The 21405-nt window shown below is 36.1% G+C and overlaps 1 protein-coding gene across 7 annotated transcripts in view; it reads right to left on the bottom strand.

The window, feature by feature from the left end:
• Positions 1 to 21405, bottom strand: part of IQCH (IQ motif containing H) — a 359480-nt gene that overhangs the window by 180329 nt on the left and 157746 nt on the right. For 6 of the 7 annotated variants that reach the window (XM_007479608.3, XM_056808700.1, XM_007479609.3 and 3 more), the window contains 3 exons: positions 16955 to 17072; positions 9931 to 10056; positions 7098 to 7303 (listed from right to left, as the gene is read on the bottom strand). In XM_007479608.3, coding sequence (XP_007479670.2) covers positions 7098 to 7303; positions 9931 to 10056; positions 16955 to 17072 — 450 coding nt within the window. The remainder of the gene's footprint in view (positions 1 to 7097; positions 7304 to 9930; positions 10057 to 16954; positions 17073 to 21405) is intronic. The other variant, XM_007479612.3, reaches the window with a different exon arrangement.

Here is a 21405-nt window from a genome sequence, read left to right as displayed (position 1 = left end):
GTCTTGATGAGAAACATATGAAACGGAAAAGATGAAGATAGTTACACTTTGGTAGCTCCCTAGGCTTCTAATCTCCTAGTGAATGCTTCCATACCTAATCCAATGAAATTACTTATTCTCAGCCTGAGTAATTTTTATCTATGTCTTTCCATAAATCCTCCATATGTGATCTGCCTAATATTCTGAAGATCTTTCTTTGGTTCTTTTCATTTGTAATGGACACTTGGTTTGTACCATAGACATTCTTCATTCTTATTAGAGATGTGGTTCATCCCTTCTGATCATGTATCTCTTAGGTGAAGTCTTTTATACCTATTCCTGCACACAAGTCATCACTAGTCATGTTGCTGCCTACTTTTTCTCTCAATGAATAATGATCCATCATCCTTTGGGTCGTTTGCAAGTTTGTTTTTCTTGAGACTGATATGCCACAATTCAAAGACATATAATATCACTAAGAGAATACTGATGTTAAGATGGACTTCTGTGTCAACAAGAAACTTGGAATCATTGGAAGTGCTGTGTGATTTTCTAAAGGCAAACTGGCCTAGCTTCTTCCTCTGATTTAGTTCTGAGCCCAGCTCATTGTCTATCCGCATCACCTGTCTAAAATGTTCCTGTTGGTCTTGATAAATTCACTCAATATGCTGCCTGTCCAACTGCTATATACATTATCCATCTACTTTGATGTATGGATGTTTAACCAGTCCATAGTATGGATGCATAAGACTATCTCTTGCTTGAATGTGACTAAGAAGGCCTTGTAGTATTCCAGAGCTAGATGAAATCAACAACATGCAGGACATATAAAAGGTATTCCTGGAAAGATTTTCTGTTGATAGAAAAAATACTTCTTCTCTGGATTTTGCATAGAATAAGATATCCTCCATGGCTTTGGTGAACATTTAATGAGTACATATTTCTTTGTTTGGATGGAAAGAGTGAAATAGTGATTACTGGTGATGATGGTGGTGGTTTTGGTAGTGGTGATGGTGATAGTGGGAAATGAGTCTATTTTTCTGAAAATATCTTTTTATTTTTTTCCTGTTTCCCTGATTAAGAAATGAATCACAGAATCACTGGATCTTAGAAGGTCAAAAACTGGAAAAAACTTTAGACATCTTCTAGTTGACCTAATAATGCATGAATTACCTTTAAAATATTCCCAGTTTATGGATTCTAGTATGTACTCACAGTTAAAGGTAACTTAGGACCTTATAAAAAGCAGTCTATTCTATTTTTGCACAGCTCTGACCGATCTGGAATTCTTCTTCCTTCTCTTGATCCAAAATCTGGCTCCTGTTGATTCTGCTCATTATTCTTTGGAGGATATATAATAAGTCCAACCTGAATTCCAGCTGATACCCCATTGAAATATTAATCTCCCTTGGATCTTCTCTTCTCAAAATTAAACATCTTTCTCTCTTTTAAGTGTTCCTTAAATGGTGTAAAACTCAGGTGTTCTTAACCTAGTATCTTAAAAAAATACTTGTAAAAATACTTTGACAATAGTATTTAATATAATTGGTTTCCTTTATTCATTTAGGAACAATATTCAGAGAATAGGTTTCATGAGGCTGCCAAAGGGAACTATGATACAAAATAGTTTGAGAACTCCTGAAAACAGGATCATGGAGTTTAAAGTGACCTATTAGGCCATCTAGACCAAACTCCTTATTTTATACATCACAGCATGGTATTCATTAATCTCTTTATCCTGGACAACTTCTCTGGACATGCTCTAGCTTATCAAATGGCTTCTTAAAATGTGACTTCATAAATGAATACAATGTTTTAGATATGATTTAATCAGTATAAATTCTACTAATGCAGTCTTCCTTATTCTGAATATACCCATTAATCATTAATTAAATCAATTAGTTTAAAATAATCTCTATTAACCTAGTCTAAAACTGAATTAGGCTTTTTTTTTTTAACCCTTACCTTTTGCCTTAGAGTCAATACTGTTTATTGGTTCAAAGGCAGAAGAGTTATAAGGGATAGCCAATGGGAATTAAGTAACTTGTCCAGAATCACACATCTAGGAAGTGTCTAAGGCCAAAATTGAACCCATGACCTCCCATCTTTAGGTCTAGCTCTTAATCTATTGAGCCACCCAGCTGCCCCTTAAGATTGCATTAGCTTTTTTGAAGCCTGTGGATTCACAAATAGTTGGCTATTTAAAACCCTTGTCATTTTTCACTTGGGCTGCTATCTCCTCCATGTTGCATTAATGCAGTTGTGTTTTTTTTAAAGGAAGATTTTACATTTATCTTTATTAAATGTTATCTTGTTAGATTCAGCCCACCATTATAGCCTGTTTCTTGGAATCCTGATTCTATCATTTAAAGTGTAAAACATTCCTTTGTGTTTCACAACATTTTGAGAATTGATAATTATTCTATCTCTATCTTCTAAGTCATTGAACAGAACACGACTGAAGACAGGACTCTGTGCCATAGATAACAGCAAACATTAACTAACACTTTGAGAGTTCAACTAATTATGAACCTACTTAATTGTACTAACACCAACCATTTCTTCCTCTGCTTCTCAAGGATATCTCAAGGAAAACTTTTGAATATTTTGTGGGAACACAAATAAACTATTTTTAAGCATTCATTCTGATCTGCCATCCTTCTAGCAATTATTTCTAAACTTAGCCTAGCATACCTTGTTTTTATTGAACTTTGTGCTAGTTCCCAGGATTCCTCCTTCCCTTTCCCAGAGGCCCCAAATCATCAATTTAATAATATATTCTAGACTTTCCCAGGAATCAGCATTTTCACTGTTCCATATTTTTCAAAATTCCTTTTTCTGCTTTTTTGATAGAGGATCACATGTGTACCTCTTCAGTCTTACCTCACCATCTTGTTTCCCTCTAATCCCTAAAAAATTACCATCAGTGACCTACAGTTTTTTTTTTCATATCACAGGTTGTAATCCAACTAGATGAAGAGATCTGAATTTATTTTGGAGTAATGAGGAACTCAATTATTATCTCTTCCTCTATCTTGGATATTAATATTTGATTAATGATATAATTAATCAAATTGATTATTAATAATTGACCTTCATATAATATTTTTAAAATTTCAAAATACTTTATACCCATTATTGCATTTGAATACTTCACCAACCCTGTTTAGAACATAAGTAGTATTTTCAGCATTTTATAGATGAGGGAACTGAGATTCAGAGAGAGAGAGAAATTTGCCCATGGTCATATATATCCAGTAAGTGGCAAAGGTGAGATTAGAAACCAAGTGTTTCTGACTTCAAGCTGCCCCTCATTGTCTTTCAACCTCTTGGCCATTTTGGTTTTTTATCTTTACAAAACTGGAGATCATTCTTCTTGAGATGGAAGAAAAAAAGGTTTTGCTTCAACTAGGAAAAGATTCAACTTTCTCTCATCTTTGAATATAACATTCCCCCTCTTTCCCAAACAAAAGACTTTCCTTGTTCTTCTTGTGATAGGAGATTGCCTGCTTAGCTATCCTGGAAATATTATAATTACAAAAGATACCTAATTACATTTAAGCTCCTTGGAATGGAGTCATAATAACTGATTTTTTCTCTTAATGATGGTCAGAACAATAAGTCTTAGAAGAAGGGAACAACAATTCAATCATGTGATTAGGTTAAGGTGGTGGGTTTCTATTATAAATACTTTTTGCATCTTCACTTGCTTGAGATACAGAATAAAACTTGTTATTGGTGGAGAAAAAGTGGTTATTACCTCAGAACATAAAGGAGTGTTAAGGAGGGAGCTATAAAGGGAGGGAATGTGGTGCAGAGGAAAGGGTGCTAAACTTGTAGTCACAGGACCTGAAATTCAAATCTCAGTTCTGCTGCTTAGTACCTGTGTGATCTTTGGTACTTCTCTTCCTTGGACCTTAAGTTTCTCATCTATAAAAGCAGGGGGTTGGACTAGAAGGCCTCTAAATTTCCTTCTAGCTCTAAATCTATGATTATATGACTCACCGACTTCAAAGTATCTTTCTTTTCTAGATCTGTGAATCTAGGATTCCATAGGAAAAGGCACAATTAATTACAAATAAGCTCATGAGATCACAGATTCTGAGTGTGTAAGTCTTAAGGATCTAGGGTCTTTTGCAATCTCTTTTCTCCTAAAGTAGGTCTCTCTTTTTATTTTCTCTTCCTGGAAAATAGCAGCACTTTCTTTGCATACTTTCTCTTCTTGATTTTGAGTTTGGAGGCCTACATGACTTTGTGTAAGTCCCACTAGATCTGACAGAAATCACCAAATTCCATTCTAGTTGGAGGAACACTCACTTTCTGTTTATTTGTTTTTAGGGTCACTGTTAAGAATTATAGCTTCAACTTGTATAAAGTTGTTTTGGATGGATTTGTAGGTTACCAAGCAAAAAAAAGTTTCCTGAGAAATCTATATGCTTCCTAATCCATGTCAAATGTCTTTCCACTCTCCAGGGGAAAAAAAATCTCCCTGTCTATTCAGTGGAATTCATTCAGTCTTACAGTCAAATGCCCAAATGATCCTACAAGTTTTGCTGGGAAGAGTGGGGTGGGTCACTTGTATCCCCCATCATTACCTTCTCAGAAGACTATTGTTAACATGCAGGAACAGAATTCTGAACAAAACAATACCCTTGACACTTGTTATTTATTTATCATGAAAATCAGGATGAGGCCAGGCCAATCTCCAAAGCCTTAAGAAAAACCTTATTCTTACCTGGTAGGTTTGTATCTGCCAGAAAGATTGCTCATACTGCTGTTCCTGAGTGCTTTGATCTGTCAGTTCAAAAGCAGTCAGTGGCAGCAGGGCTACAAAGGTGAAAGTCATAAAAGAAGGTGCATTGGGGATCCCTAAAAGAGGACAAATAGTGGTTAATATTTCATTTGAAATAACCTATTAGGAATGGAGAATCCTACTGGGATTCTAGAACAAAGGAGAAGCGTTTAGGTATGGGTGAGGGAGAGGGAAAAGTAAGTAAGGAGCACACTAAATTCATTTGTAGAAGACATTTCTCCTTTTTAAATCTTGGAGATGAGGTCAAATTATTGCAGAGCAATCAGATTTGTTTTCTGCTTGAAGCTTAGGAAGGTAAACCAGGTGTCTTAAAGAGAAAAGATGAAATATATTTTAAATGAACCACATATTTTCTTAAGAATGATTTGATTATATGTATTATACATATATGTGTATGTGACCCTATCAGCCTGTGTGCATAGGGCAAGAGAACTTTTGTTGAGATCTCCAGCTGTCAAACATGCTTTTGTTACTTCTGCCCTGCAGCAAGAGTATATTTTAAAGGAGGTGACATCAGGCGACAGACTCCAAATTTTAACTAGTCACACAAATTACAGACCTTTATTTCAAACTGCCCTCTTGACCCCAGACATCTGTTTCTTCCCTACAATGCAGAATGAGACCCAGTCTAAATCAAAATGACTCTCATGGGCAATTCTGTAAAACAAATACAAGACACAGAGTTTTCCAGTGCTTCTCCTGCTGTGCCCTCCTGCTCTTTCATTCTATGCAAGCAGGAGTTAAGAGTCAGAAGCCTTTTATACAACAGGACATAAATGTTCTCCTTGCTAAAGGTCTTATTTGGTCTGAAGTAAGACAGAAAAAGGTTGGATAAAGTGAACTCTCTTCAAATAGGAGGCAAGTGTCCTAGTTCTGGAAGAATTTTAGAAAAGGGTATCTGGAAGAAGGTCGTTCACTCATATCAACCATCCCCAAGGGTGAGAACCGGCCCCTAATGTGCCATTTCAATATGCTCCAGTATGTTGGAATAAGCACTGAGAATTAGGTTTGCTAGCTTTTTAAATTTCCACATCCAAAGAACAACTCAGAGAAGATTTAGAGCTTACATTTAGGAGAGAAGAGCCAATTCAAAGATATGGTCCCAGTTTGGGGCCACAGGGAATAACTTGAAATCCTACTGCTTCTAGCGGTAAACAAAAGCTATGTGAACTCAACAGCAGGGGAAATTAAGGCTGAGCCTAATTAGCAGCAAGAAAATAGCTCCTTGTCACTATTTTGTCAAGTTTTGGGGGAGGGGGAAATATCAGCCAACAGAACAACCCAAATGGAATCACAATATTTGCATTACCTGTAGATCGGGTTCTCATTACACCCTAGGATTTGCACTTGAATATGATGGGAGTAAAAACAGGTGCTTCCCATGCTCTTATTACGGTCTTTGTGCACATCTAGCCTATAGCCCTCTCACAGCCTGTTAAACAGCTGAGTTTGAAACAATAATGATACATAAGAAACATTGGCCTGAAGGCACGTCTGTCTTGGGATTTGGCCATTTACATTGATTTTTAACACACATTTTTCATGAAACACAAATATTTGCCATGGCAACTGCAGCATCACATGATACCCTGATACATAAACAGACAGAAAATTTCTTAAGGGGAAATCACACACAGGAGCTGGAAAGAGAGTGAAAAAAAAACTAAAAAAAAATTTGAGCAATTGAAAGATAAAGGTCTGGGGAAGATGGGGAGAAGCGACTAGTTTGTAGACTCAGTAAGATTAAGAAAGGTCTTGTCTGCTGCTACTGTTCAGGTCTTTTAGCTAGGACAAAGCTGTAAAATGACACTCAAATAGGGTAACAAGAAAGAGCAACAAACCACAATCATGCCAGCTGTCCTCGTCTATATAAAAAAAGTCTTAATTATCACAAGTTTCTATCTGATCCAGAAGTATAAACTGGTAAAGCCATATTACCAAAGTTTAGCATTTTAAAACGTATATAGATAACTTGTATAGCTGTGACAGGTTATAAACAAAGAAATATCTTCTCATTTTGCAATAGAGAATTCCCTTTCTCTTCTGTGTAACAAAACCAAAGTTATTCTCTGCACAATCTGAGGAACCTTAAATTTCCTGTTTGTCTTAAAGATATTATTCCCTTCGAAAGAAAAATTTTCAAAACAAAATGTAAGCCAGCAGCTCAAAATTCATATATCAGAATGTGAAACAACATCTAATTGCAGCCCTTCAAGAACAAATTTATGCAGGCAACCAAGAAATAATCTGGGAAAAATATGATATGAAACATTTTCTTTTTATTTAGAAGTAAAAATATAAATACCATGATTTTAGGTTTAGTTCGAGGGACCATTTTCTGTTTTGTTGTTATCGGATGTTTTTTCATAGCTGTTGGGAAAGAGATTCTGGATGAAGGTGGAGTTCCATGTCTGGTCTCTAGAATACTACTCAGTGGAGTATCTTTGGATCTGGGGAGTTGAATTGCATCTACTTCAACCACTGGCGAATCAATTTCAAATTTTCCTGTATCTAAGGAATAAAATATCTTCTGTCATTGACTTCAAATAGGATGATACCAGGCTGTAGAAATTAATGGAGACTACATAAATTCTATCAGAATACAGAGCTACCCACTTTTTAGAATACACTCCTTATAAGGGGGCAGCTGGGTGGTTCAGTGGACTGAGAGCCAGGCCCAGAGATGGGAGGTCCTAGGTTCAAATGTGACCTCAGACACTTCCTAGCTGCGTGACCTTGGGCAAGTTACTTGACCCCCATTGCCTAACCCTTACCATTCTTCTACCTTAGAACCATTTCAAGACAGAAGGTAAGGGTTTAAAAAAAAGAGAATATGGCATGTATGAAAATCCAGTTTTTTTCAACTGGATGATTGGAAAGGTATTTGTTACCTTTACAAAAGTTTCACCATAGAATTCTTTTCATTTCCATTGGTAGCCCCCATTGGCAGTAGCATCAAAATTGAATACACAGTTTTTCAAGAATGTAGCTATTGCATCAAGTGAGATGCGATTATATACTTGTCAGTCTTTGGCACAAAACACAACTTTCCTACTGCTTGGTAATAAATAAGGTTGCCCTAATTCAAGAAATCTATTTCTTTGTACTAGGTATGGATCAAAGTTCTATCAATTATTGCCAGTGATCATAAAAAAGATGTAGAAAAGAGTTCCTTGACTAAATGAGATTTGTTTCATTTCCTCACCTTTCTTATTTCATTTTTGTTCCATTCTGACATTCAAAGGAGCTAACTGATATTGATCAAGGTTACAAAGTTATGTTTGTATTATATAAATTGCATAGTTCATAGAGTCATTAAAATACATAAGCTATTGTTTTTAATTGCTTCTAGAAAGTTTTCATCAATAACCTCTGAGAGAGGCTATTTTTGTCTTTCTTTGTATCCCAAACACTTAGCAGAGCGACTGATACCTAGTAAACATTTAATAAATGCTTGTTGACCAACTTAATCTTCACTGCCAAATTTCTCAAATATTTTCTCTTAATTTCCTCAGCACTCATTTGGTACTTACCTCTTCACAAATCAGTTTTTAAGTCTATAAGATTGCCAAAGTTACCCATATCACTAAATTCAAAGACTACTAGACATAACACTCTGGTTTTCCTTCCATTTTTGTGAATGTTAGTTCTTTGTCTCATTCTTTAACTCCCTCTGCTCCTATTGCTCCCTAAACAAGGATGTGCCCTAGGTTTGACTTTATCAATAGGTAGTCACCTGCATAGTGTGAATGGCAGTAATTTTGAGTATATTGATACTTCCCAAAAATATCAATCCTGTTGGCTATTGTTCTGTCATTGGAGTTCCATTCTTTTGAATCTGAAAGGCTTTAACTCTTTAAGAGTTTCCTATTGACATAAAAAGATCTCAGAGTAGCCCTTTTTCCTCATTAACTTAGTTTTATTTATTAAGATTTTAGAAGAAACTAGTAAGAATAGGGATGGGATATGGGAAAGCCAGTTGCTGTTTTTCAGGAGAGAATGGAAGAGAACAAAAGGGAACAAATTAGAACTACTTTCCAGCTCTATATAAGACTAGTGTTGGTCTATACTAAGGTTGTTGATCCTTTACTCTCTACACTCTGCTGTGGCTTCAAATAAATAGCTTCTATGCTGATTTCTCCTCTATTTCTAGCTTCAACTTTCCACTCACATCCTCCTCCTAATGCCACTAGAATCCTGAGAATGTAGTGCCCCATTTCTTCTTATTCTCTCTTCCTCATGTTTTTTGTTCTCTCTCAAAGTTCACCCACTCCATGAAGCCTCTGTGAAGCAAAGCCAGTCCACACGGAATTTTCCTTTCTCTAAAAGTCACCTAGTCTATTCCCCTCATTATACAGATGAGAAAAAAGAGGCCCAGAGAGTCACTTGCCCATGGTCACATAGCTGATTAGTGTTAGAGCCAGGACTAGGTCTTAGTTTTTGGTGCTCTGATATGCTTTTGCTGATTCTCCTTCCTTTCTCCCACCCGCTTCAATAATGACCTGACTCCTCTCATATAGTAGTTTACCTTTTACCTCTCTTTATAGCAGTACTTAATTTTTTGTCAATAAAAATATGCATTATTTTATTGTTATCTGTCACATATTTCATATCCTAATTCACTACAAGTTTTTGAGGGCAAAGACTAATTTTCATATAGGTTTTGTGGTCATTGAAAAGTACAGAATAGAGCTCTGCCGCTCTGCCTAAACTTTGTCATTAACACATTTTTTTTTATTTGACTAGGTGATGATGGAGATTTTTGTTCAGTAAATATGCAGCTCAAAGGTTTTACAATTGCCCTCTGATTTTCTCATAAATTCTGATAAAAAAAATCCTTCTTTAGTCACTAACTGTTAGCTGGGGACAAGTATCCTAATTTTTTTTAAACCCTTACCTTCTATCTTAGAACCAATATACACAGTATTGGTTCTAAGGCAGAAGAGTGGTATGGGCTAGGCAGTGGGGGTCAAGTAACTTGCCCAGGGTCACACAGCTAGGAAATGTCTGAGGTCAGATTTGAACCCAAGATTTCTGGGCCTGGTTCTCAATCCACTGAGCCACCCAGCTGCCCCGCTAATTTTTCCCAGAAGATGACTTATTGAATTCCCTAAGTACACACAAATAATGAGACTTACCTTCACTTTTTGCCTTAGGTTGTTTAAAAGGAGGAAAGAAAATACTTTTTGGTGCAACAGGTGGTTGTTCAAGAGTAATCTTTGCTGCTGGTGGGATCAGTCCTCGTTGAATCATACTCAAAATACCTTTAAAATGGTATAATAGGACATTAGTTGATTTCTGAATAATAAGACTTTACATACATTATCTCATTTGTTTTTCTCCAAGTTGTAGAAATTCTAAAAGCTTTTCCATAGAGCTCCTAGATACATAAATCTAATATTTCTTTTTATAAACTTATGCATATCACTTTGAATCATTTGGATCCAAGAAACATATAAATCATTCAGGTTTTCATACTGATTCTGTTTAAAGAAAGCAAAACTTTATTAGTAAGAGTAAAAGTGAAATTATAAATTAAATGATAATTTGCAAGACAAAAGAGTCTTGGGATTTGAGGCAAGAAGAATCTCTGAAAAGTGATGCTTGGAAGTTGGTTTTAGGTCAGTGAGATCTAAGGCCTAAGACTGGATCTTGACATTCTTTCATAGAGGTCACAGCAGGTTGTGTTCTAAAAATGTGTTTGTAAGGTGGTTGATTGGAACTCAAGACATATTTTTTAACAGTGGTGTATCACTATTCCAGTCCACAAATGCCTCTTTAATATTGGAATTATATATACCTGATTATATATACATATACACAAATACATAATTATACATGTGTGTATTCTACTCCAGAACTCCTCATATTTTATAATGTTTCTGTGGGGAAAGCATTTAGAGATTTAACTTGATGTTGAACCTAGCATTGAGTGGGTTAGGATTTAAAGCTTAAAGAGAACTTAGAGACCATTCAGTACAACTCCCTAATTTTATATATGAAGAAACAAAGACTCCAGGAGGTCAAGATCATCCAGGATTAAAATTCAAATTTTCTGATTCCAAACCCAATATTGTTTCCATTTCAGCAAGCTGTCTCTCTGGCATTATATCTCTATCTATACCTTTGCACACATTACTGCTCCTTCCTCTTCATCCCTCAGATGTTGTTCTTCCTCCCCTCCCCCTCTTAGAATGCCCAGTTCCCTTCAAACTTCTGGTCAAATATCCTCTCAGAGGTCTTTTTTGGATTTCCCCCAGCTACTCGAGGCTTTCCTTCAAATTCATCTTTGTATATATTTTGCATAAACTTATATTGATACATGTTTTCTTCCCTAATAGAATGTAAGAACAGCATCTATTTCATTTTTTTCCTATTATTCTTAGCAGAATTGTTGGAACACAGTAGGTGCTTAACAAACTGCTTGTTGGCTGTCAATATCGATATTTCAATTAAGTGCCAGATGTATTGACTAAATTGGGGCAAATAAGCTTGTCTAGGGAGGAAATCTTACAACATTGTAACTATGTTTACCATTACCAACTATGTGACCTGAGACAAGTCATCTAAACTCTCTGATTTCCAGTTTCCTTATCGATAAAATGAAGTAGTTAAACTCATCAATATCTAATATTGTTTTGAGGTCTGATCCTTTGATGTTAGGAGAGTATAGGCACTAGAAGAATATCCACAGTAAAAGATCAGGAAGAGGATGCAAAGGCAGCAAATGATAAAGAAAAAGTGTTTTTGAAGGTAGGAAGCAAAGAGAGTTTCTAGTAAAGTGGCCAGCAGTGTCAGACACTACCAAAAATGTTAACCAAAAATGGCTATTGGATTTGATTCTTCTAGGTAGTCACTAGAGGTATCTGAAAGTTCTAATAGAATCACATGGAGGGGCCTAGAAACTGGAAAATACCACTAAGGGAAGAATTGTAGAAGCCTATAGACAACTTTTCTGAATGAACGGTCAGCGAAAGATGGTAGCTAAATGAGGTAGAAGTTTTTTTTTGTTTTTAGTATAAAGGAGACCTGCATATATTTGTAGATAGATAGGAAGAAGCCACAAAAAGCAAAGGATCCCTGAGAGAAGCAGATCAATTTCTAGTTCTAGGAGTGGGTAAGGAGTGCTGGGAACAAAGGTGAAAATGGGAAGATTAACCTTCGTGAGTGATAAGAATATCCTCTTTCTTCTGTTATCAGATGGAAAGCAAGGGTGAATGATAATTCTTAGAAGATTTGAGGAAATGGCAGGAGGCTGAGGGGAAAACAGAAGAGGGTCACTACTTTTTAAATGAAGTGAGAGCCCCAATTGACAAAGGGTAAAAGGATATGAACAAGTAGTTTTCAGATAAAGAAATCAAAGCTATCTTAACTACATGAAAAAATGTCCTAAATCATTCTTAGAGAAATGCAAATTAAAACAATTCTAAGGTATCACCTCACACCTAGAAGATTGGCCAATATGACAGTAAAGGAAAGTGATAGTTGGAGGGGGTGTGGAAAAATTGGGACATTTAATGCGTTGCTGGTGGAGTTGTGAAATGATTCAACCATTCTGGAGGACAATTTGGCACTATGCCCAAATACCTATAGAACAATGTATATCCAGAAATACCACTACTTAGTCTGTATACTCAAGTTATTTTTACAAAGGAGGAAAGGACCTACTCGTAAGAAAATATTTATATCAGTTCTTTTTGTAGTGGCAAAGAATTGGAAATTGAAGGGATGCCCATCAATCAGGGAATGCTGAACAAATTGTGGTCTATGATGGTGATGGAATACTATTGTGCTGTAAGAAATGATGAACAGGATGATTTCAGAAAGAGCCAGAAAGACCTACATGAACTGATACAGAATTAAATGAGGAGAACTAGGAGAACATTGTACATATTACAAATAATCAACTGTGATAGAGACTTAGCTACTCTCAGTAATACAATGATCCAAGACAATTCTGAGGGACTTATGACAAAGAAGACTATCCACTTCCAGAGAAAGAACTGCTGGAGGTGGAATGCAGATCAAAGCATACAATTTTTCACTTTAGTTTATTTAGGTTTTATTTAGGGGTTTTGGTTTTATATGATTATTCTTTTATAAAAATGAACAACATAGTAATGCTTTTCATGATAATACATGCATGACCCAGATTGAATTGCTTGCCACCTCTGGGAGGGAGGAGGGAAAGGAGAGAGGGGGGACAATTTGGATCATATAACTACAGAAAACTTATGTGGAATTTTGTTATTAAATGTAATTGGTCAAATAAAATGACTTTATAATAAAGGGGAAGAAATACCAAAGGGAAAAAATAAATGAAAGGTATTTATGGAGTGGTGAGGGTTTGATTGTGGAGTAGAAGAGAGAAAGAAGAAAGAGAGAGGGAGTCAAGGATGTGAGAGCAAAAGAGTTGTTGAGGCACACTGGGAACCTAGAGGAGAATATATAAGATTATCTGCAGTGGTTCAATTCAGTCCAATTCAATTAAAAAAACATTTCTATAGCACTTACAGCATGCCATTTATTGTGCTAGACAGTGGGGATACAAAGATAAAAATGAAGAACAGTTCCTGCCTTCAAGAAGTCTTTGGGGAGATACAACATATGAACACATAGATACAAGGTAATTTTGAGAGGAAAAGTGCACCAGAAAGGAGGGTGATCAGCAAAAAGTTTCACAGATAAGAAGTCATGCCTGAGTCAAGACTGGGAGACAAGAGGAGAGATACTAAGAAGCAGAAGGGAGAACAAAATGCAACACATGATGAGGCAAGTTTGATGAATAGCAAATTGTTCACTTTGGCTGAAAAACTAGTGTGCATGAAAGAAAATAAATGAATAACCTAGAAAGATGGCCTTCAGCCAAATTATGAAGGGCTTTAAATGACAACATGAGAAATTTGTACTTTATCCTAGAGACAATTGGGAGCTCCCAAAGATTCTTGAAAAGGGTCAAATCTCTACTTTATGAAGATTATTTTGATAGCTGTGTGGAAGAAATTGGACAGGGAAAGACTAGAAGCAAGAAAGCCAATTAGGAGGCTGTCTAATTAAAGTCAACAAATTTTAAGTACCTACTATGAGCTATGGGCTCCTATAGTCCAAGCAAGAAGTGATGAAATTCTAAAGTAGGATAGCAATCATGTGAGTAAAGAGAAGAGGATGGGTGTGAGAAATTTTATAGAGGTCAGATCAGTGGGATTTAGCTACTAAACAGATATGTAAGATGAGAGACAAGGAAGAGAATGATGATTCTGAAGTTAAAAACCTGAGTGCCTGGAAAGATGCTGGTAACTTCAATATAAAGAACAAAATACAGAGGAATTGTTAGATTTGAGGAGAAAGATTCTGTTTTGCACATGTTAAGTTTGATATGACTATGGGTTAACCCAATGAATATGTTCAATAATTATTTACTAATAATACAAGATTGAAACTAAGAAGAAAGGCTTGGGCTGGATATAGATTAATATGAGAGATCCTTCTACAAAGAGAGGATAAGTCGACTCATGGAAACTGACATAATCACCAAGACAGAAAATGTCCATTTCATGATTTTCTCAGTAGTTCTGGAGCAGATGCTGAAAAAACAGTTGACAAGTCTGAATGAAGATTTATGGGTGAGAAACAGAAGAAATTATGTGTTTGGGATGGGAGAATGAGGAGATAAGAAATGAGTAGTTAATGAAATTTGAGAGTGGCATATCACAATTTTAAGACTGTGTGTTCATATATGGAACCATAGTGGCAAAATTGATACACTAATGCATTTTTGGTAGAGTTGCGAATGGATCCAAACATTCTAGAGGACAATTTGGAACTATGCCCAAAGGGTTATAAAACTGTGCACACCCTTTAATCCTACAATATCACTACATTGAGTCTCTTCAAGAACTCTTTGGGCACCTTTTGTTTCCAGTTTTGAGAGAAAAATATGGACCATGCCAGTCCATCTTCAGGTTTCTGAAGGGAGAATTAGACTGTGGGAAGAAGCCAAAATGAGAGGAGCTGGCAGTCTCCATCATGTTCCTATTCCCAGCTTGCTACACTAGAGACTTTTGGGAATTTCCCCCTGAGTGAGATATGGAACTCTCTTTCTTGGTTGAGTTTGTATTCCAAAGAGATTAAAAAGGGGAAATGACCTACTTGTACAAAAATACTTATAAGAACTATTTTTGTGGTGGCAAAGAATTGGAAATTGAGATTATGTTCATCAATTGGGGAATGGCTGAACAAATTGTGGCATATGTTGGTGATAGAATATTATTGTGCTATAAGAAATGATAAGCAAGATGATTCCAGAAAAAGCTGGAAAGGTCTGCATGAACTGATGCATCATGAAATAAGCAGAACCAGGAGAACATTGTACACAGCAACAGCAATATTGTATAATGATCAAGTGTGAAAACTTGGCTATTCTCAGCCATGTAATGATCTGGAACAATTTGAAAGATTTATGATGAGGAATGCCATCCACCTCCAGAGGAAGAAATGTTGAGTCAGATGGATGTGTTTCGAAGCATACTATCTTTCAGGTCAGTGTATTTATGGTTTTATTTGAGGGTTATGGTTGTATATGAGAGTGCTCTTACAACAATGACCAATATGGAAATGTATTTTGCATGATTATATGCATATAGGTACTGATACAGATCAAATTGCTTAACATATTTGAGTGAGGGGATGGGAAGGGACAGAAGGAGATGGCTTGGATCTTATTTTAGAAAAGATATGTTAAAAATTATTATTACATGTAATTGGGAAACTAAAATACCTTTGAATAAAAAATAAAATAAATATTATAGAAAAAAAAGAAAATCCATTTATCCTAGTTGACAAGAAAACAGAAATCAGAGAAAGTATACATAGAAGAACATATGCCAGATAATACAGAGTAAAAGAGCTCTTCCATTAGGAGTGAGGTAATTCAGTTCAAACAAGAAAGAGAGTCTCATATCTCACTCATGAAGAAACTCCCAAAAGCCTCTAGTGTAGCAAGCTGGGAATAGGAACATGATGGAGACTGCCAGCTACTTTCATGTTGTCTTCTTCCCAGAGTCTCCCTTCAGATACTTGAAGTGGGGTTGGCATGGTCTGTTTTTTTTTCTCTCAAAATGGGAAGACAAGGGTGCCCAAAGAATGCTTGAAGAGACTCAAGAGCCTTCTCAAAAAATGAAGAAAATGGAGCTCTCCTCTCCCCTGTTCCAACCCCTCATGCAGACAAGGGCCATTATTCTGCGCCAAAGGGAAATTCTCATATCTGGATTATACTGAAGTGGTAATTAGGCTGAGCCTTAAAGAGAACTAGAAATTTCTAAAATGTAGAAGTGATAAGGAAGTGTAATTCAGACATGGAGGATAGCCAGTATAAAGGAGATAGGAGGGGAAGTACTATACCCAAGAGAAAATAGGAAGACCAATTTGGATGGACCATAAAGGATAGTAATGCATAATAGAGCACTTATGGTATGTTATATAGGTAGTTTGAGGCCAGGTTGTGAAAGGTGTTTTAAATATTATTTAGAAAAGTTATATTTAGCAAATGGGGTAACAAAGTTGGATGGGAGCATGACATTTCCTAAGCTTTAGGAAAATCACTTGGTAGGTTTGTGGAAAATGGATTAGAGTTAGGAAAGATTTGAGTCAGGGAGACTAATTAGATGTTTATTTTAAAAGTTCAGATGAAAGATAATGAGGACAAGATTTGACAAGTGATTGGACATGTGAAGTGAGTGAGAGAGAGAGAAGCTGAGAATGACCCCAACATTACAAACCTCAATGACAAGAACTATGATAGATCCTGAAAGTAATAGGAACATTCAGAAGAGAGATGGTTGTATTCTGTTTTGGACATGACGGATTTGAGTTTCCCGTAGAACATTTCATTTAAAACATCCAAAAAACAGGTGATGATATAGGAGGGGAGCACAGAAAAAATCTGAGGGCTTATAATATGTACACAGGAATCACCAACATAGAAATGTTAGATAATCCAACCCATGTGAATGGATGAGAAACTGGAACCCTGAATTACTGGTCTAGTAATTTGCCCAAGATCGCACAACTAGTTAGTGGCAGAGATAAAAATCGAACACCACTCTCATGCCTAGTTCAGAGTTCTTTCTGCTATATTAAAAAGTGGATAAATGGGTCACTGACCTTTCTTTGCATCTTTTTCAAGGATAGGTAGAGGGGTGAAGTAAGAAGTCCTATGGTGAGATGGCAAAACAGTGAGGGTTTCAACAGTAGTTCCTTTTACTATCTTCTGAAACTGTACCTAAACGATCGAAAACATATTTTGAGAAAACACCTTTGCCTTTACAATCAATGAACAGTTTTTCAACATGCAAACAAGAGAAAGGACTGAAAAGTTTTATTATCTTTTAATAATGTAGTAATATCAGCTCCAATTCTTTTGCTTATGAATACACTGTACTATTACTGTCTATTGTCATGAGCTTGCATAATTTAATATAGTTAATTAAATACAATGCACATGTAGTGATTTCTGCTTTGCAAAGTTAGCATACCAGTTAATAAAGGAATTCAAGAATTTGTTCTATATAAATGACTACTATATAAAAGTGCTATCTCTTGATAGCATGTTTTGACTTCAAGAAACTTTTATACAAGCAAATTCATGGAGATGGAAAGATTATAGTTCTAAGAAAAATGAGAAGGGAAATTTCTAAAGCCAAAGATAATTTTTAAAAATTAGGTAATAGTTCATGATAAATTCCTTAGATCATATATGCCATCTAAGGATTTCAAAAATTGCTACAAATGTCTTCCAATCTAGTATATTCCAAGCAGCAATTGATTACTTTTTCCAACAGAAATAAAAATTGTTTCGTTATGGCTATGAAATATGAATTATTGTTATTAAATGATTTCTTCATATTTTAAAGATTATATGCATTTTTTATAAATTATATGTAATTATAGCATAGGAAAATACTATTTTTACCTATTTTGTAACAGATTATGATTATTGGGTCTTCCAAAGCAGTGAAGATGATACTAGCTGATGTTTACAGTGTCCTATACCTATTCAAATTATTTACGAACATGAGTTAATTTATATAACTTCCCAGGCCAATAGGTAAAAATATAGATCCCTTTTAAAATAATTACTAACTGTTGACAAAGAAAGGTAGAAGACCTATGAGGCCTCAGGCCTCATATAATCCTGAAAAATTACAGGATGATCTGTTTAAGCAAAACTAGTGCAATGAGTGGGACTCTCTCTCTAAGTACTGGGCAGCCATGAATCTTCCAGGACATTGGAAAAAATAGTACTGTGGATCTGAGACTAACTGAATATTTGCAAGTCAGGAGAGGATCAAGAACTAGGGCCCATAAAGAGCCAGGGAACAAGAGTGGACTCCTACAGAGGAGGTCAACATTGCTAGGTTTTCAATTCTGGAGTTGAAGAAAGGCCAGAAGCAAAGGTTGCATCATAATGTCATCAAGAAAGAAGCCAAAAGCAAAAGTTGAGCTGGAATCAATATTTCAGGGAAAAGAAAGCGGACTAAAAATTGAAAATAAGAAAGGACTAAGGATGAGTAAAAGAGCTTACCATGGTGCACTGGGTTCAGTGTTCCATGAATGATTGTGCTGTGGAGGTTGTTCAGGGATATCATTCTTCTGAATGAGAAGTATTCATATTAGGAAGAGTAGTGGAGAAGTTTTTTGAACTTGAAGAGGAAACATTTAATAATATGTCAAAATGTCTGATAAAGACAATTCGCATGGCATGACCAAAATTCCACCATGTTTAATTGTCATTTAAATGTACATTTGTAGGATAGGAAAAAAGTTTTACTTTACCAGATAGCCTGGCAGGGGAAATGACAGTTATCAATTGAGAAAAAGCTACAGCAACACAGCCCTTTTCCTGATGTCAGGCCTCTCTCTGGATAGAGGGGCATGTAGTGAACCACTCCTCTCCATGACCTTTTATTTCCTCTCAAAACACTCTGACACAGGTAGTTAGGCTGATGATATTCTGAAGCCTCTTGATGCCCACTGTGAATCTTTTCATTGCCCCTTGAATCATCTTCAATTATGATTTCTCAGAGATGGAATGGCCCATGATTCAAAAATTTCCATAAGCACAGATGTGATCATACCACCTCCTTGCTTAGTAATTCCATTCGCTTCCAATTGTCTTAACATAAATACAAAATACTCTGTTTTACTTTTATAGCCCTCCACAACTCAGCCCCAATCTATCTTTCCAGTATCCTATTATACAACATTCTCTTTCCTGTGCCCTTTCCCCAGTGAAACTTTCTCTCTGTTCCTTACACATGACAATCCATCTTGAGTCTCTGTGCTTTTTTCCTGGCCATCTACCAAGCCCAGAATGCACTTCCTCCTTTCCTTTGCCTCAAAGAATCTCTTTCATACACTAAGAAGCAGTTAAAGTACTACCTTATATCATATTGTCTTTCCTTCTCTTCCAGGTTGCTGGTGCCCTCCCTACTAAACTACCTTGTATTTAACTATCTTATATTTATTCTACCTTTATTCTGCATGTACAGGTATCCCTTCCACATTGTGACTTTTCCCATCTTACTTTCAATATATCTCTGGTCAGACATAAGAAATTAAATGAGAATTTGGAGGGAGTTTTGTAAAAGCCACAATCAACACATAAAGGACAGTAGACAACACGGAAAAAGTTTAGAAGTTCCGTAACCTATGTCTAGGTACTTCATCCAAATTTTACAACAAGGTACTTTAAATACCCAATAAAAGAAAAAGAAAAATTTCAGACTTTTTTGGTATAAAGGAAGGGCCAAAATTTTTACATGAATTTTCCTTATCTCAGGGGTGCCACACTGCTAATACCCACAACGTGGAAGGAATATCTCTATTTATATAGGTACATATTGTCTCCTCCATTAGAATGTATACACCTTGATAGGAGGGATTGTTTTTCTTTTTTGTCTTTGTATTCCCCATAACCTAGCACAGAGACTGGCAACATAGCAGGTGCTTAATAAATGCTTGCTGATTTATCCAGAGCCTTATCGAATCACTAAGAAAAGATATAAATATTCTGAAATATCTATGATTTATCAGTTTGGAGAACCCTTGATATGAGAAGCCTCATATGTGTGTTCTAGGACACTGTTTGAGACAGAAGTCTTTTTGCCCAAGGTCACACAGCCAGTAACAAAGAGAGACAAGATTTAAAATGAATTCTTCCTGTCTCCAAACCTAGCACTAACTAATATACTATATTACTTTTACTTCCAGGAAAATCCTAGAGTTAGGATTTTGTGTTTCAGGGAACAGTGCTACATAATTTCCCCAAAACAATTCATCCTATTCTCTTCCTTCAATTCTGGGGCCAATACACTCTTTATGATGCTAGTCTAAGATATATGTACTTAGAGCAGTGGTTCTCAACCTTTCTAATGCTGTGACCCCGCAATACGGTTCCTCATGTTGCAGTGACCCCAAACCAAAAAATTATTTTGGTGGCTACTTCAAAACTGTAATTTTGCTACAGTTATGATTCGGAATGTAAATAAATACCTGATATGCATTATGTATTCTCATTGCTACAAATTGAGAGGTGGAGAACCGCTGACTTAGAGTAATACAATGGACTGGTTATTCAACTACATGCCATAATCTGGATAGTAATTATTCTTCCTCCATTTAGTTTCCTTCTGTTTCGAATATTAGGGTTTTGTATAGTCATGGAGCTCATTGAGGAGGTCCTCCAGAATTCTTAAGGTTGGCACTTCAGCACAATGTCATATATAAACAAAGGTATCTTAAGGCCCTCACCACACACAAGCAATTCCATTTAAAGTCCCTATCTTTCATGAGTAGTGGACACCTTTGGTGAGCTTTTATCTCACCTTTTTATATCAAGACAACTCAGGAATTTAATATTTTTGTTTTGGGGTGAACGATATTGAAAAGATGTCATTCAGGACAGTTATGATCAAAAAAGACTAGTAAGACCATAAGGTGACTGAGCCCCAGGGCTGCACTGATTTTCATGAGCCATCAAACAATTTAAAAGAAGGTCTCTAGCATGGGGAAATGTCCTCAATGGGTTTTATGGAAGGACATAGACAATAAGTATGTAAGATAAAAATGTTGGATTGGTTGGAACTATGCAATTAGGGTACTTCAGTGGCACAGTGGATAGAGGGCCAGGCCTGGAATCAGGGAGATTTATCTTCCTAAGTTCAAATCTTGTGTTAGAAATTTATTAGCTGTGTGACCCTGGGCAAGTCACTTAATCCTGTTTGCCTCAGTTTCCACTTGTATAAAATGAGCTGGAAAAGGAAACAGTAAACCTCTCCAGTATCTCTGCCAAGAAAACCTCAAATGGGATCACAAAGAGTTGGAGGTGATTGAATCAACCAAACAAACAATGCAGTTGGATAAATTATCCACAATGCATTAGTATAACCTATATCTGATTATTTATTGCTGAGGGGAGGGAGATGGGATGAAAGGAAGGAGGGAAAGAATATAAATCACAAAATGTTATAAAACACTTGTGGGGGCACCTAGCTGGCTCAGTGGATTAAGAGCCAGGCCTACAGATGGGAGGTCGTGGATTCAGATGTGACCTC

This window comes from Monodelphis domestica, chromosome 1 (assembly GCF_027887165.1).
Source record: "Monodelphis domestica isolate mMonDom1 chromosome 1, mMonDom1.pri, whole genome shotgun sequence".
Taxonomy (NCBI): Eukaryota; Metazoa; Chordata; class Mammalia; order Didelphimorphia; family Didelphidae; genus Monodelphis; species Monodelphis domestica.
This window is presented reverse-complemented; position numbering and strand designations above follow the sequence as displayed.